Source organism: Fusarium coffeatum, assembly GCF_003316985.1.
Source record: "Fusarium coffeatum strain FIESC_28 chromosome Unknown BRIP53273_contig_40, whole genome shotgun sequence".
NCBI classification, from domain to species: Eukaryota; Fungi; Ascomycota; class Sordariomycetes; order Hypocreales; family Nectriaceae; genus Fusarium; species Fusarium coffeatum.
Window position 1 is genome coordinate 180,646 of NW_022157837.1, and position 13,540 is coordinate 194,185.

At 47.7% G+C, this 13,540-nt stretch overlaps 5 protein-coding genes across 5 annotated transcripts; 3 read left to right on the forward strand and 2 right to left on the reverse strand.

The window, feature by feature from the left end:
* Nucleotides 1-576: 576 nt before the first annotated feature.
* On the forward strand, nucleotides 577-1,725 carry FIESC28_01730 (uncharacterized protein; the record flags this gene model as incomplete). The annotated part of the gene is made up of 1 exon (XM_031155880.1): nucleotides 577-1,725. One exon carries the CDS (start codon nucleotides 577-579, stop codon nucleotides 1,723-1,725), a length of 1,149 nt encoding a protein of 382 aa, XP_031020083.1.
* Nucleotides 1,726-3,541: 1,816 nt separating this feature from the next.
* FIESC28_01731 (uncharacterized protein) lies at nucleotides 3,542-4,911 on the forward strand (the record flags this gene model as incomplete). The annotated part of the gene is made up of 4 exons (XM_031155881.1): nucleotides 3,542-3,757; nucleotides 3,842-4,350; nucleotides 4,402-4,475; nucleotides 4,526-4,911. 4 exons carry the CDS (start codon nucleotides 3,542-3,544, stop codon nucleotides 4,909-4,911), a joined length of 1,185 nt encoding a protein of 394 aa, XP_031020084.1.
* A 781-nt stretch (nucleotides 4,912-5,692) lies between these two features.
* FIESC28_01732 (uncharacterized protein) lies at nucleotides 5,693-7,647 on the forward strand (the record flags this gene model as incomplete). The annotated part of the gene is made up of 4 exons (XM_031155882.1): nucleotides 5,693-5,982; nucleotides 6,070-6,497; nucleotides 6,559-7,117; nucleotides 7,167-7,647. The coding sequence occupies 4 exons, from the start codon at nucleotides 5,693-5,695 to the stop codon at nucleotides 7,645-7,647; spliced, it is 1,758 nt and encodes a 585-aa protein (XP_031020085.1).
* An 898-nt stretch (nucleotides 7,648-8,545) lies between these two features.
* FIESC28_01733 (uncharacterized protein) lies at nucleotides 8,546-9,227 on the reverse strand (the record flags this gene model as incomplete). The annotated part of the gene is made up of 2 exons (XM_031155883.1): nucleotides 8,546-8,603; nucleotides 8,818-9,227. 2 exons carry the CDS (start codon nucleotides 9,225-9,227, stop codon nucleotides 8,546-8,548), a joined length of 468 nt encoding a protein of 155 aa, XP_031020086.1.
* A 590-nt stretch (nucleotides 9,228-9,817) lies between these two features.
* On the reverse strand, nucleotides 9,818-12,069 carry FIESC28_01734 (uncharacterized protein; the record flags this gene model as incomplete). The annotated part of the gene is made up of 5 exons (XM_031155884.1): nucleotides 9,818-10,579; nucleotides 10,633-11,124; nucleotides 11,177-11,856; nucleotides 11,904-11,922; nucleotides 11,977-12,069. 5 exons carry the CDS (start codon nucleotides 12,067-12,069, stop codon nucleotides 9,818-9,820), a joined length of 2,046 nt encoding a protein of 681 aa, XP_031020087.1.
* Nucleotides 12,070-13,540: the final 1,471 nt, after the last annotated feature.

The following is a 13,540-nucleotide window of genomic DNA, read 5'->3' on the forward strand; positions in this document are numbered from 1 at the left end:
CCGGCTTTGTCCTTGGAGAGAGCATCGAAGTCGGGCTTCTTTAACGCCCTCCCGGTAGTGCTAAGACAAACTACCACGGGTCGGTCAGGAAAAGTATATTCGTTCATCATTGTTGTGGGCGTCACTATCACTATATTCTAACCTTTTATCTCTACTATACTTCTATCTGACTTCACAATAACGCACATTTTCGCCCCAAGCATCACAAAACCCCGCGCAAGAACATCCAGTAAACCTGCCGAATACGATGACATTTACAATGCCGCATCATACTGGAGGTTGGAACCAGCAGCAAAATGGCGATTCGCTGAGGATAGAAGGAACGGGTCGAAAGATGACGACGAGTTTCCAGTTCAGAGGCTTTGGTCTGGGGATACTGGAGATACCTATCGCGCGATGTTGCCATTATTCGATACAGCCTCTAGAACGTCCTTGCAGTCCTATGCAGGGCCGGCTCTGGTCATCAATGCACGAACTACCTGCTTTTCTCCATCATTCGAAAATGCTGGCATCGAATTTGGGAAGAAGACGATGGGAAATATCAGGAGTCACTCAAATTCAACGGAACCTGCAACAATGGCTGAGTTGCGTTGGGGTAAAGACAAAAGGTGTCAACTGCACTACAAGACAAATAATACAGACTGGGATGAGTGGCCCACATCTTTGTGTTTAGACCAAGAGCCTGGAGGTCTCTCTCCAAAGACCTTGAATGGTTTGAAGAAGAACAGACAGACTGGAGAGCGTTACAACTTTCGGCCAGTGCTTATGCTCAAGTCAACCGATCATATAGCCTCAGATACGAAGTCAAAGTCAACCATCAGCACGCCCGAGCGTCTGCAAAGATTGAAGTTCGACATAAAGCCTGATAATGTCTGGGCTGCAGCCTACGACGGCGAGGGAAACATGGTGGTGAATGCTACAGTCTGTCTTTTCAACCAATACTCGCCGCAGCTTTACAGAGTTGCGGTGTCCGGGAAGCCAATTCCGCTTGAAGCCATTGCTGACCCTGAAAAGAACAAGGTACAGCCAGATCAATCGTCTGAGGGCGATGTTCTGGATCTTGAATTTGACCCCCCTTTGAACTTCACTACTCGTCACAGTTTCCCAAAGCATCAAAAACAGCCACTCGAGTCAAATACTGACGCTCATTTCCTCACCATATTCAACGAGCTTCCTTTGGGATCTAGTAGTGCCTGGAGTATGGCACCTAACAGTGTTGACGATCTATCTTGGGCTGCCCATCCTGCACATACTTCTCCTTTCCATTCTACCATTGGGGACGATCCCGCTGCAGCAGTACAGGATTTGGTAACTCGCCTGTATCAAATGACGTACTATGATCACTTGGACAAGAACGACCTAGAATTCCCTGCCAAGACTTTGAATTTGGCAGACACCCTTATTCTAACGAAATGGACTGGATTCATAATTGTTTTTGTTCTTATTGGGTGCCACCTCATAATGTTTTGGACCATCATATTTCTCTTTGCACTCCATTCAGAGTATTCGACTCTCGGTAATGCATGGTACGCATTTACGCAAACAGCTCGTATGGCAGAGGCCATCGAATCATCTGAGATGATGTTGGATCACGAGATTGAGCCTTGGGCTAAGATGACTGGTAGAGACAAGCAGATTTATGGTCTGCCTTGTTCATCAGATAACAGTAAGATAGAGGTCTCTCGGTTGAAGAAAGATACAGAAGATCTAGGAGGAGAACAATAGATATGGACTTCACAGGAAAGAACCTTACGAAAGGTAGAATAGCTCCAAACAAGTTTCATAACATACCTACAACAACAGTAAAGAAATAAAACAAAAAAGTCTACTACTCACATCCTATTATCAAATTTCGCTGACGTAAACCTGGAACACAGAACTGAGTACTAATGCATCTGTCGGAGATTGGCTTCAAGGGTATCCTGTGCTTTGCGCCGTACCAACCTAATGACGAGAGTGACAAACATCAAGGCCTAATAACCTTTGCATGTAAGATTCTGAAAACGCGTCACGCTTTCCAACGGTTGGCATGTTATTATTTCGAGAGCCATAATTCAAGTAACGTTTCTAGCTTGAAAACAAGAGTTTTTGACCGAAGTCCAGAACGACCAATCGGTTGCCAATCAACTGCCTATGACCGAGATCGCCTTCCAAGGCTGGCCTGGATGAATCCATAGTGGCAAGCACAGGCCAGTATAAATACTAGCCCAGACACTAGAGAATTCAAAAAGTATCTATTCTAGGCGTCAATGGGAATATAGTTAGTCACGTCAAACCTCTTTTGAGAAGGTGCCTCAAAATCACATGAATGTTGTCTGCTGTGGTTCCGACAGTTCCGTCCATCCACATTGATCCATGCAGTTGAAATGGACTTGACCAAGATGAGAAGCTGTCAGGAAGCGGCTGAAGACTAGACCCAAGCTAGTGGTTCAGGACATGCAGCTGCATATACCCAGGATGATGATCCTTTGAGCGGCGGAACTCGGGTCGAAGGTTTGAGCAATGAGTACAAGTTCTCAAGTTGTCAGAACCAACAAGCATTTCTTCACAAGAGTTGCAAGTGATAGCAAGTTTTTCGAATAGTGATCGAAGCCAAGAATCACAGTCCAGTCCAAGCAAGAGATGATCTCCAACGCTAAGCTGCCGTCGACTAAAAGCGGGAGACCTAAACAAGACAATTCCACCAACAGCCAGCGAGGAATGCTTCGCCCTAAGATTTCGTAGAAAACAGGTCATAATGCTAATCCAGAAGGGACGGAGAATATTCCTTGGCGTAAGCCAACATGTCAGGAACCATTCCAGCGAACCAACAAAGTTACCAGGCTCAAGATTACGAGAACTGACGGATGGAAGAAGCGGCATTGTCAAGTTAAGCGAGGTTCAGTTGTTTGATGTGCTTACAGGGGTTCATCCCCTGTAACGTCCCATCGCTACGGCTCAGGCACCACCGATCAAAGTTTGATGTTGTCAGAATGGCGATTGATCTCGGTCTCTCTGTTCCATCTCAACACAGAAGCGTTGAATACGAGATGTTCCTTTACTTATCACTTCCGGTAGTCACGAAAAACTCTACCCTCTAGACAAAGTTAATTCAGCGCCATCTGTGTCATTCTAGGACGGGTTCCTTGATCCAGACCTTCCCGCTGCCGCAGGCTAACACCGATTTCGACATAGACACATACGCTACTGGAAGATGGAGGGAAGGTAATTTACTGTAAAAACTCTCTCTCTCTTCAGCAGTAGCATGTACGTATCCGTAGAGAGGTTGGCAACGGCTTTTTACTGTTCCGCTTTTGGACTCGTTGCTTTTTTATCTCCCGAGGTTTGAAGTGTGGAGATTTGGTTTCGTTACAAGAGTGTAGTGTGTGCCTGAAGGAATATGTACATCTCTGCAGTTGGGATGTTGGGTAGCAGCTTGATATAAGGGACGGCATGGTCCACTTCCAATTCATTTTCGTCTCTTTTCGTTCTTGGTTTTGACAATTCAATACGAGTTATATCCCATGGAGTCTTGATATAACCTTTTCTTACTTTGTTCGCCATGTCGGACCCAAAGGTCTCCCAGGCCATTGCCGACGGCAGAGTCCCTAAAGAAATCACAGCTGATTATCTCAACGAAACGAGAGATGCATCGGCTATAGCGGGAATTCTCTTTGTTACGGTCCTCACGAGTATTATTGTTCTCGGTCGTCTTGCTTCACGAGCATTTCTTATGCACCGCTTTGGAATCGACGATGCATTGACGTTCGTATCATGGGTAAGTCTCTCTTCTTGGCGCCCGATCGCGGGTAGATCTCTCCACTGCAGCGTAGCATCGTGAAAAACATCGCTAACAATCTAGATCTGCTTGGTGGTATTCGTAGGTCTGTGCATTAGACTCATCCAGCTGGGTTCTGGACGACACTTTGCCTACATCCAATACGTCCTCGACATGCCAACCGTCGAAGACACCGAAGTCCTCGACTTTATCGCTCACATAATATACACGACCACACTTTTACTTTGTCGAATATCCGGTCTTGCCTTTTACCATCGCATATGCGCTGTGCACGATCGTTTACGACTAGCAATTTTGGTCGTCTTTGGTGTTCTCATCGCTGGATATCTTCCTCAACTTTTACTTATTATTTTCCATTGTATGCCCGTTACTGGACTTTGGCCTTATGAATGGCAGCCTGACTTTGAGGATTTTACATGTTTGCAGTGGGGATTGGTGTACGTCGTCAATTCTTCGGTGTCGCTTGTGTGTGACTTTTTGCTGTTTGGCATACCGATTGTTATGCTGAGAGTGTTGGAGATGCCCAGGAAGAGAAAGATACAGCTTGCATGTATCCTCTTGCCTGGTATATCGTAAGTTGTACTCCTGATCAACCCTATCAATGGATATTAATATGTTGTTAGTGTTATCGCCATCTCAATTGCACGTTTGGTGTTGGTCATCGAAGGACAATGGAACATGGACATGTCATGGGCCTGTAAGTCACCAAACCACCACTCCCAATCCAATGGATCTAACATTCCACAGACAATCCCATGCTAGTAATTGAAGTCAGCGAAATCGGCGGCACCCTCATCGCCCTATCAGTACCAGGCTTCAAGCCCCTCTTCGACAAGTTCATCCTACAGCGAGACATCACCAATGGCGAAGACACCGGCAAGGCGTCGAAACTACAGCAGAGTTCCAAGGGAGGCACGGCGCTGCGATCGCTGAATTTTAGACCTGAACATGATGTGCTGAACAGTCGTGATACTTCTGCTGAGGGGGCGAAGGTTTATCGGATGAATGATGTGACGGCGGATAATAGGAGTGAGAATAGTGCGGATGGAATTTTGGTGCAGGTGGATTTTAGGTTGAAGGAGGATATGCAGCATGGGCAAAGTGGGAGCGATGCGGGAAGATCATGGAAATGAAGGCTTGATCTGCACAGCGTATTGTCACATTTATTTGAGATTTAAATGATTCAGAAAGAATTGTTCTCATTTGCTGTTGGACGATGTCATCCAACACAGTCTCACGTCAATTATACCAAGTGCCTGGAGTAACACCCTTTGCCTGTGGCATCTGTAAATTGAGACGGACGATGGTGTCACAGTGCCTGGCATGCATGGTCGCACGAGATGCACGTCACCAGCCACGAGAAATTGCTATCGAAAGACGGTTATCTGCCATTCATACCCAAGCCAACGTCTTCAAGAATTTTACTTGAGGAATTCTCTTCAGCACATCCATGGTTGATCTGACTGCGCGACTTTCCCTCAATCAAGTTTAGGCCTACCGCAAATCCCTAAATCCACTAAGTTTACGGGGAGCAGGCCCGCCCCAGTCCGTCAAATCTTCCAAAGCTTCAGCTTCTGACAGTGATCTGCTAGCTGGAATTTCTTCGACCCATGTTTGGCTTCTGGCAAAATTGCCCAGTTGACATTCGATGTCATGACATTTTTCTTAGCTAAACGTCTTTCGGCCCGCTTGATCCACTCGCTGAAGAACGGACGCCGTTCTCGCAATCCCGAGGAAGGTGCGCCTCTAGAGAAACCCCTGTAGCTTCCTTCCAGGTACTCCGTAGCTCAATTAGACCAGGGAGTTCCTGCAGGTCTAAGGTAGGTAGGTACCTAACAAACATAATAACAGCTTCATGCCCTCCGTTCTTCCTTCATCTCTCTCAGCTTCACTTTTTTCGCTCCCATCGCCATTATGAAGCTTCTCAGTTTGTCTCTGGCCGCTGGCCTGATCGCCAATCAAGGCGCGAGCGCCAAACCGAATAACAAGGACGAACCTCTCTTCTCGTATAATGCCAACCTGCTTCCTCTCGAAAAGAATGTCGGATCGTCGGATCTTTTCCCCATGGCAAAGTGCAATGGGTTCAAGCTGGAAGAAGCGACCTTCACCGAGATGCAGAACGCCATGAAGTCTGGGAAGCTTACCTCTGTTCAGCTCCTCACCTGCTACCTGATCCGCACATACCAGACCGAGGAGTACATCAAGTGAGTTCGCGACATGGATACCTTTCTGAGAATGACGCCGTGATCTACGTGGAATATACTTTGCGACAGAAAGCTGATCTTGTACAGCTCAGTTATGCAGATTAACCCTGATGCTTTTGCAATTGCTGCTGAGCGCGACGCCGAACGAGCGAAGGGCAAGGTTCGAGGTCCCCTGCACGGCATTCCATTCACCGTCAAAGACAACTTCGCAACCAAAGACAGTCTCGAGACCACGGCAGGCAGCTGGGCTCTCCTTGGGAACATTGTCCCTCGCGATGCCCATACCGTTCAGAAGCTTCGCGATGCAGGCGCCGTGCTCTTTGGCAAGGCTGCTCTAAGCGAATGGGCCGACATGCGCAGCAATGACTACTCCGAGGGTTACTCTGCCCGCGGTGGTCAGGTCCGCAGCGCCTACAATTTCACCGTCAACCCTGGCGGTAGTTCTACAGGCAGCGCTGTCGGTGTTGGAGCCAACGCTATAGCATTTTCGCTTGGTACAGAGACGGACGGCAGTGGTGAGTTCAACCTTAAGCCGGATACCGTGCTGTAGCATTCCACTAACACACCTTGGCGCAGTGATCAATCCCGCTAATCGCAATGCCCTCGTGGGAATTAAGCCCACTGTTGGTTTGACGTCCCGAGCCGGTGTCATTCCTGAGAGCGAGCATCAAGACTCTGTCGGAACTTTTGCGCGTACAGTCAAGGATGCTACGCTTGTTCTCGACGCCATTTATGGCATTGACAAGCGCGATAACTACACCTCTGCCCAGAAGAACAAGACCCCCAAAGGTGGCTATGCGCAATTCCTCTCGAAGAAGAATGCTCTCAAGGGCGCCACATTCGGCCTTCCTTGGGAGAGTTTCTGGGTTCATGCCGATGAGGATATGCAGTCTCAGCTTCTCGAGCTTATTGACCTGATTAAGTCTGCAGGAGCGACAATCATCAATGGCACCGAGATCACCAACTACGAGACTCTGGTGAGTCCTGATGGATGGAACTGGGATTATGGTACCACTCGAGGTTTCCCCAATGAGTCTGAGTATACCTACATCAAGGTTGACTTTTACCGCAACATTGAGACGTACCTGAGCGAGGTGGAGAACACCAATGTCCGCAATCTTCAGGATATCGTCGAGTAAGTGGACTCCCATCAATGACTAGTCAGCATTTCTAACGCTCGTTAGCTTCAACAAGAAGTATGATGGCACAGAGGGTGGTTATCCCTACGAGGATGGCAAGGGCCACCCCGCCTTTGCTTCAGGACAAGACGGCTTCCTCGCATCGCTGGAAACGAATGGCGAACGAGACGAAACTTACTGGCAAGCTCTCAACTTCTGTCAAACTTCCACCCGCAAGGGCATCAATGACGCTCTTTCCTACAAGGGCAAGAAGCTGTCCGGCCTTCTCATCCCTCCTCAAGTCGCCCAGGCTCCCCAAATCGCCGCCCAAGCTGGTTATCCTGTCATCACAATCCCCGGAGGCTACTCCAAGGAGTCTGGCATGCCTTTTGGTCTGGGAATTATGCAGACTGCCTGGGCTGAGGCAGAGCTCGTCAAGTGGGCCAGTGCAATTGAGGACCTGCAGCTCAGCGAAGATGCTCCTTCAAAGCGTCGCCTTCCCAAATGGCTCGGCTATCTTGAACGCAATGTGCCAGTGCCTTTCTAAGATTGCGCGACGGATGTCTATGGATTCGAGTGGTATCTAATTTGGATATATGGTTGATGCATATTTATAATACATAATTTTACGCGAATATTTATTGAAGCATGATTGGGCTCCACGCTGTTCATGTCTAAACGCTATTTGACTGTGCAGAGCTTCTTACATGGACAGTAGGTTACATGTAGCGATAGTGCAACCGAAAGATAAAAAATGATCGACTTGTCTCTTACACCACAGGTACTACCAGAGTAATTGATGCTGAAGCTTAATCACACAACCAAAGGGACGGCCCAAGGTCAGACAGAACAGTACAGGGTAGTCACCAACCGTGCTCTCTTCCTGATTGTCAAGTTAAACTTATTCCGGCAAAAGGCTATTCCCGTCGAACAACGATGGGCGATGAATCATCATCCAGGACCTCGCCGGCAAAAATAAGGTCCTACCCGGGTTCGAACCGGGGACTTCGGAAATCGTTTTGATGGGTCATCAAAATCCAACGTCCTAACCACTAGACTATAGGACCAGTAGATATCTTGATGCGCTGTATAGAAAACCTATAACCTAATAACGACCCGGATGTACGAGGGTCAAAAAGTGAGGTCCTACCCGGGTTCGAACCGGGGTCTTCGGAAGGCTTCCGATCAAGTATCAAAATCCGACGTCATTACCACTAAACTATAGGACCAGTGGGTGAGAAACGTTTTACAAACACAGCACATGTACCATGAGCGACACGATTGAGAAGCGTGATTGGTCAGATTTAACGTCCTTCGTGGATTGTGCAGCGATTTACACACTTTCAACTAAGCATGGCTCTCACAAACTTTACTTCACTTTACATCACGATTTATTTTAGACAATATGGGGTGCAAGGAGTTCTGTTTACTTGTGATGACTATTGTTACGATTTCTTGTACGTCAACCCATACTCCTTTCCACCCAGCCGAAGTACAGCGTGACTTTGTACAGTTAGCAGCTGTTCGGCAATGTGTATGTCGCGATGCGAAAGAGGCTACCTAAATGGAAAGATGCGCTCGGGATGATGGCAGTTTAGGTTTGTTGAAAACCTACACATTTGAGTCGTTATGACTCCAAAGCGCAAGTGTGAAACAGCATGGCTGACAGTCGGGGATCCTACCAAAAGAAAAGAAGATCACATGGGAAATAACTTACCCTCGATCACCAGGCTTCATCTGAACCCAGCCCAGGGACTGAATGTCTCGCTTGACATTGCGACACAGTGTATCCGCAGTCTCAGAACGCAGGTATCCTTCCGCCTGGAGGCGCTTAACCGCGGAATCAGCAGCGAAGGAGTAGATGCGAATGGTGAGTCCGACGACGTCACCGAAGACAGAAAAGTTGTTGCGGCCGTAGAGATTCTCGAGCCCAGCACGAAGACGCTCGAAATTGATGATGAGGGTTGGGTTCAGGCTGACCTCAACGAATGCGCGAGGCTGAGGCTGAGGCTGTTCGGGAGCCTGGTCAGTTGCATCGCCAGGTGCGATGATGAAGGGGTTACGGACTGTTTTGTTTTGAGTGTTGTTAGCGCTCTGCGCTGGCTGGCAGGGGAGTTGAGGAAACATCGTGATCTGTTGTCAGAGTGCGGATGTAGGGAGATCGAAGGAAGGAAGGAAGGAAGGATGGAGGCGAGGTGGTGGAGAATATAACTACACAGGTCAAGGTTTGTTCGAAGAAGATTTATGCGGCGAGTTTAGTGTCTGTGTGGCAGGAACAAAGGCTGTTACCTGCCTTCGCAAGGCAACAAACCTAGGTGTTGAAGAATGAACAGTGGTGGAAGGTGCGTGACACTGACAAGGCGGGACGGCCCGTTGGATGCAGCTGTGCCGGTGAGGAGATAGGCAGATGAGAGAAACAAATTCTTTGTTCTAGTGCTTCTAGTAAATTGTGTAGCCTTTGGTAACGTTTCAGGCATGAATGCGTTGACTTATTGCAACTGGCTGACAGATGTGAAACTTTGAGTCTAAGATTAAAAAGTTAAGTCCGCTATCCAGTGAAATACAGGTATACAGTTGAAGATTTCAGTGATTCACTGCAAACTTCGTGGTAGGTGAGTGGAACAGCAAAGCATATTCACAGTCGAAGAGGAAACATTTGGGGCATGGCAAGTGAGTGAAGGCTGAACAGGCTATGAAAGGTACCCCTATGAAGACAGTCATTCTGATTCATTGAACGCATCCTCTTCATACAATAGCCTCGCTGATGGTTCTTTATCGGCCTTTGCAAGGAGCTGTGAGCCAACATGAGTGATGCTAGTATCGAGATTCTCAGGATTGAACCACCACTCGATTGTTCCATCCCAAGGTATTTCCATCCAAGTCCATTCAGTCTTCCCCTTCGGAGGTTGGATATCCACATCTGCGACATGAGACTTTATCTGTTCAATCTTACCCGGTCTCTCTCCTATGAACAAGCCTTTTGTACCCCTCGTATCAACCGGCGGTTCGACCCAGTCAAAGCGAAAACAACCCACGCTCTCCTCATGACCATCCGCGTACTTGAACAGCAGTCCCGCGACCTTCTTGTATTCTATCATGTCGAAACAGCTGTTTTCCAAATCGAAATGTTGAACTGTGCTGCATTTATCCTTCACGTTTCTGCTTCTGCAGACGGTAACGCTGGTGACGTTCTCTAGAGAGGCTGAGGAGTAGTGCATCGAGAAGTAAGGGTTGAAACTCGGCATGCGACCGAAACAATTCTGTTTCGGCGGCGGTTGCCTTTGTTCGCTACCTGGCAATTTAGATGCCGCGAAGAGAGGAATTCCGTGGGTCGGTAGAGCGAGGAATATCGCCATGGGAGCATGGGTCTCTGTTTCGGATACTAAATACCATGTGCGCTTTCGTTCGAATTCAGGCTGGTGAAACCCATGATCTGGGTGATTTCCCGCCACTATGGTACGGCCTTTGCTAGTGACAAGCTGGAAAGAAATTAGTATAACGAGATAATAGCCTGGCTGGGGGATTCTCTTACTGCAAGAGCCATATCGCTAGGTCTCCTGTTTTTTGCCATGCCCTTGTACGTTTGTGTACCCCAAGGCGTAGACATGTGATAGAAGTAACGGTCATCTTGATTCCAGTATGGGAGTTCTTCGACGGTATCGTACGGGACACAATCACGTAGCCAGACCTGCTTCACGTACTCGTCCTGTGCGATAGGATGGTACGTCCACTTCAAGTTGCCCGATTCTTCGTATTCCAAGCTTTCCCTGCCGGTGGCACCGCTACTTCTGTTGCATTCGTTGGGTTTTCTGTGTGCCTGGATAGCATCCATCTCGGTGCTAGCCCAACAGATCGAGTAACCTGTGGTATCTGGTTCGTTGAAAGTGAGAGCCTTCATTCTTGCCACAATCTCACCTTCGCCCCAGCCTGGATAAAAGAGGGCCAGAGGTTGTGGTATATTTGGACTTGGCCAGAATACTGGTGCTTGATCGGGCGGCCTTACCACTTCGCGAAGTTTATAACCCTGGTGTCGGTTAGATAGAGTACGGGGCTGTCACTTCGTTATTGGGACTTACATCTCCATCGAAAGAAAGGGTTTGGCTCTCAGCAGACACCGTCTGCCAGTAGGCAGGATGGTATGGGTCAAGCATGGCCTGACTTGGGTCTGTTAGGATTTGTCTGATACCGAGATGGTCGCTTGATATGTACAAGACTTTGTCCGCTTTGATGCCTTGACAGACGAGACGGGCCCGGGCGGTTGGCGAGCTGGACAACGAGCTCATGTATTCCACTCCATCGATCGCGGTATATGTTGCCCATACTGGAAGTGTCAAGTCAACGGACCAGTACATCTGCCTACGTTTAAAAGACATCTCTGCCAGGGTGTATAGCTTGATCAGGTCATCGTCATCAGAAACTATTTTCCAAAGCTCAAGCGGTAGTTTCCCGAATGTTTGACGAAGGGAGTTCTCGACCAGATCCCGAATACAATCCCTTCGTCGACGTTGGTATTCCTTGGTTGGCTGGTAAGAATATTCCGTACAATGTCGATATTTGTTGAGTGGACTTCCAAGGCGAGTAGCCATGCGAGCGCAACCAGCATGGATAGCTACCGCAAGACCGTCGAGATGTTTGCAATCGTGATTCGCGCAGAACAACAGTGTCATGCTGTTAGAATCGTCGGTGAACATACGTGGATAGGTGTTTTTAGGGTTCCAGAGGAATCTTGTTGATACACGATCATCAGGTGTGACTACTATATAACTTAGTATCATAACAAAACATAGGACTGAAATCACATACCTGCCACGAAAGTGTCCGTCTCTATATCGATAGCGAAGAGACATGCTCGACAGTAACCCAACCTAAAACATACCGGTTTGGAGTGGCGAATGCGATCACTATTCAGCGGCATTAGACCCAAGTACTCCGCATCAGCGGACTGTCCTCCGTTACTAGGGGCGAACATGGTGATGGAGAAAGTGATTTGGTACTAACAAAGAAGAAAGGCTGTCCTTTTTGTGCTGAGCGTGACCAACAGCATTTCTAAGACATAAGCTGACTGGGCGTTGATGAATAGCCAACCATAAGCTTGCATCTGACATCGAGCCAATGTGCGACTGAACAAGAAAGTAACCTTTAGGCTATTGCGATGTGAATGAATGAGATAATCTGATTGTTATGTGTTGATATCTGGGCATTGCCCTAACTAAACCTTGATGTTGAGATCTCTCGTCCTTCTCTATACATAGTATCTGCATCCAGATCTAGACAGATATGAAAATAGCTTATTATACACCGCGTCATAGATCTAATCAGGCGAATCAGATCATGTGAAAAACGGCTTGGTATCTTCGTATCTGATCAATTTCTATAAGTTGAAGTACGACCTACCTAGGTAATATAAGAGAGGAAACCATACCTCGGTATTTGCCATTGCAACCGTGATGACGAATTGCGCCCGGAATGCTTTCATCTTCTCAATCAAATTCTCACAAAGCGAAGTCCGATTGTCTGATGGACTGTTGCGTACCTAGTCTTAGGTAGTATGCTGGTTGCAATCGCATCCTTAAATAGGAGGGCCGTAGTAGTGTGCGTATCCGTAATATCCATGACTACAATTTCCACCTGTCTCTTGACGACCTAGATGAAACGGGCGTTGCCGGGTCATTGATCAGGAGGTACCTAGGTAGTTTCAACGTTTGATCTTCTCCTAGCAGTTACATGGAGGTGAAGTTGTTGTGGAAATATTAGCAAAATATATCCCCATCAACCAGATCGATGTAAATATACATTGTTTCTTTATTACTTTCTCCTTCTCCTTCTTCTTCTTTTACTACTCAACTACCTTTTCTCTTTGTGCCAAGTCGCGAACCATTTGCTGCTGTCTTTGCGGGATAGAGATTGCCACTAATGGCCATCCTGATAACCCCTCGATATGGCAACGCTACTTCCATACCGTATATACTCGTGCTGCAACTATTGATGCCCAATCAAGAGTCTATCTTTCTACATCTGGGCACGATCGTGACAACATATTCCCCGACCCTACGGATATACTATCCCAATATAACACACCGCTCTCGTATCAATTTCACAGGCCCTTACCATCAGGAAACGATCCAGACGCGTTGGGTTATCCCTTCCATTCGACATGCTGGAAGCTACTCACGGCCTTTCGTCCGATTACCCAACATGATTGACAGTCGCTCTTCACTCTTGCGCGTTTGATGCCGAGCCATGAGAGTGGGTTAGACTGGGGTCACAACCATGGAGGCAAAGCACGTCGCATCTTTGGAAGCACGCCCGGTGAGGAAGGCGACTTGTGTTTCATATTTGTTAAAGCAGTTGACGGCGATCCTGCTAACCTCAGCGAACCTCGGGACATATTTGAGAAACACAGACTGGACGACTCACACTCCCGATACTCTCTAGTCATC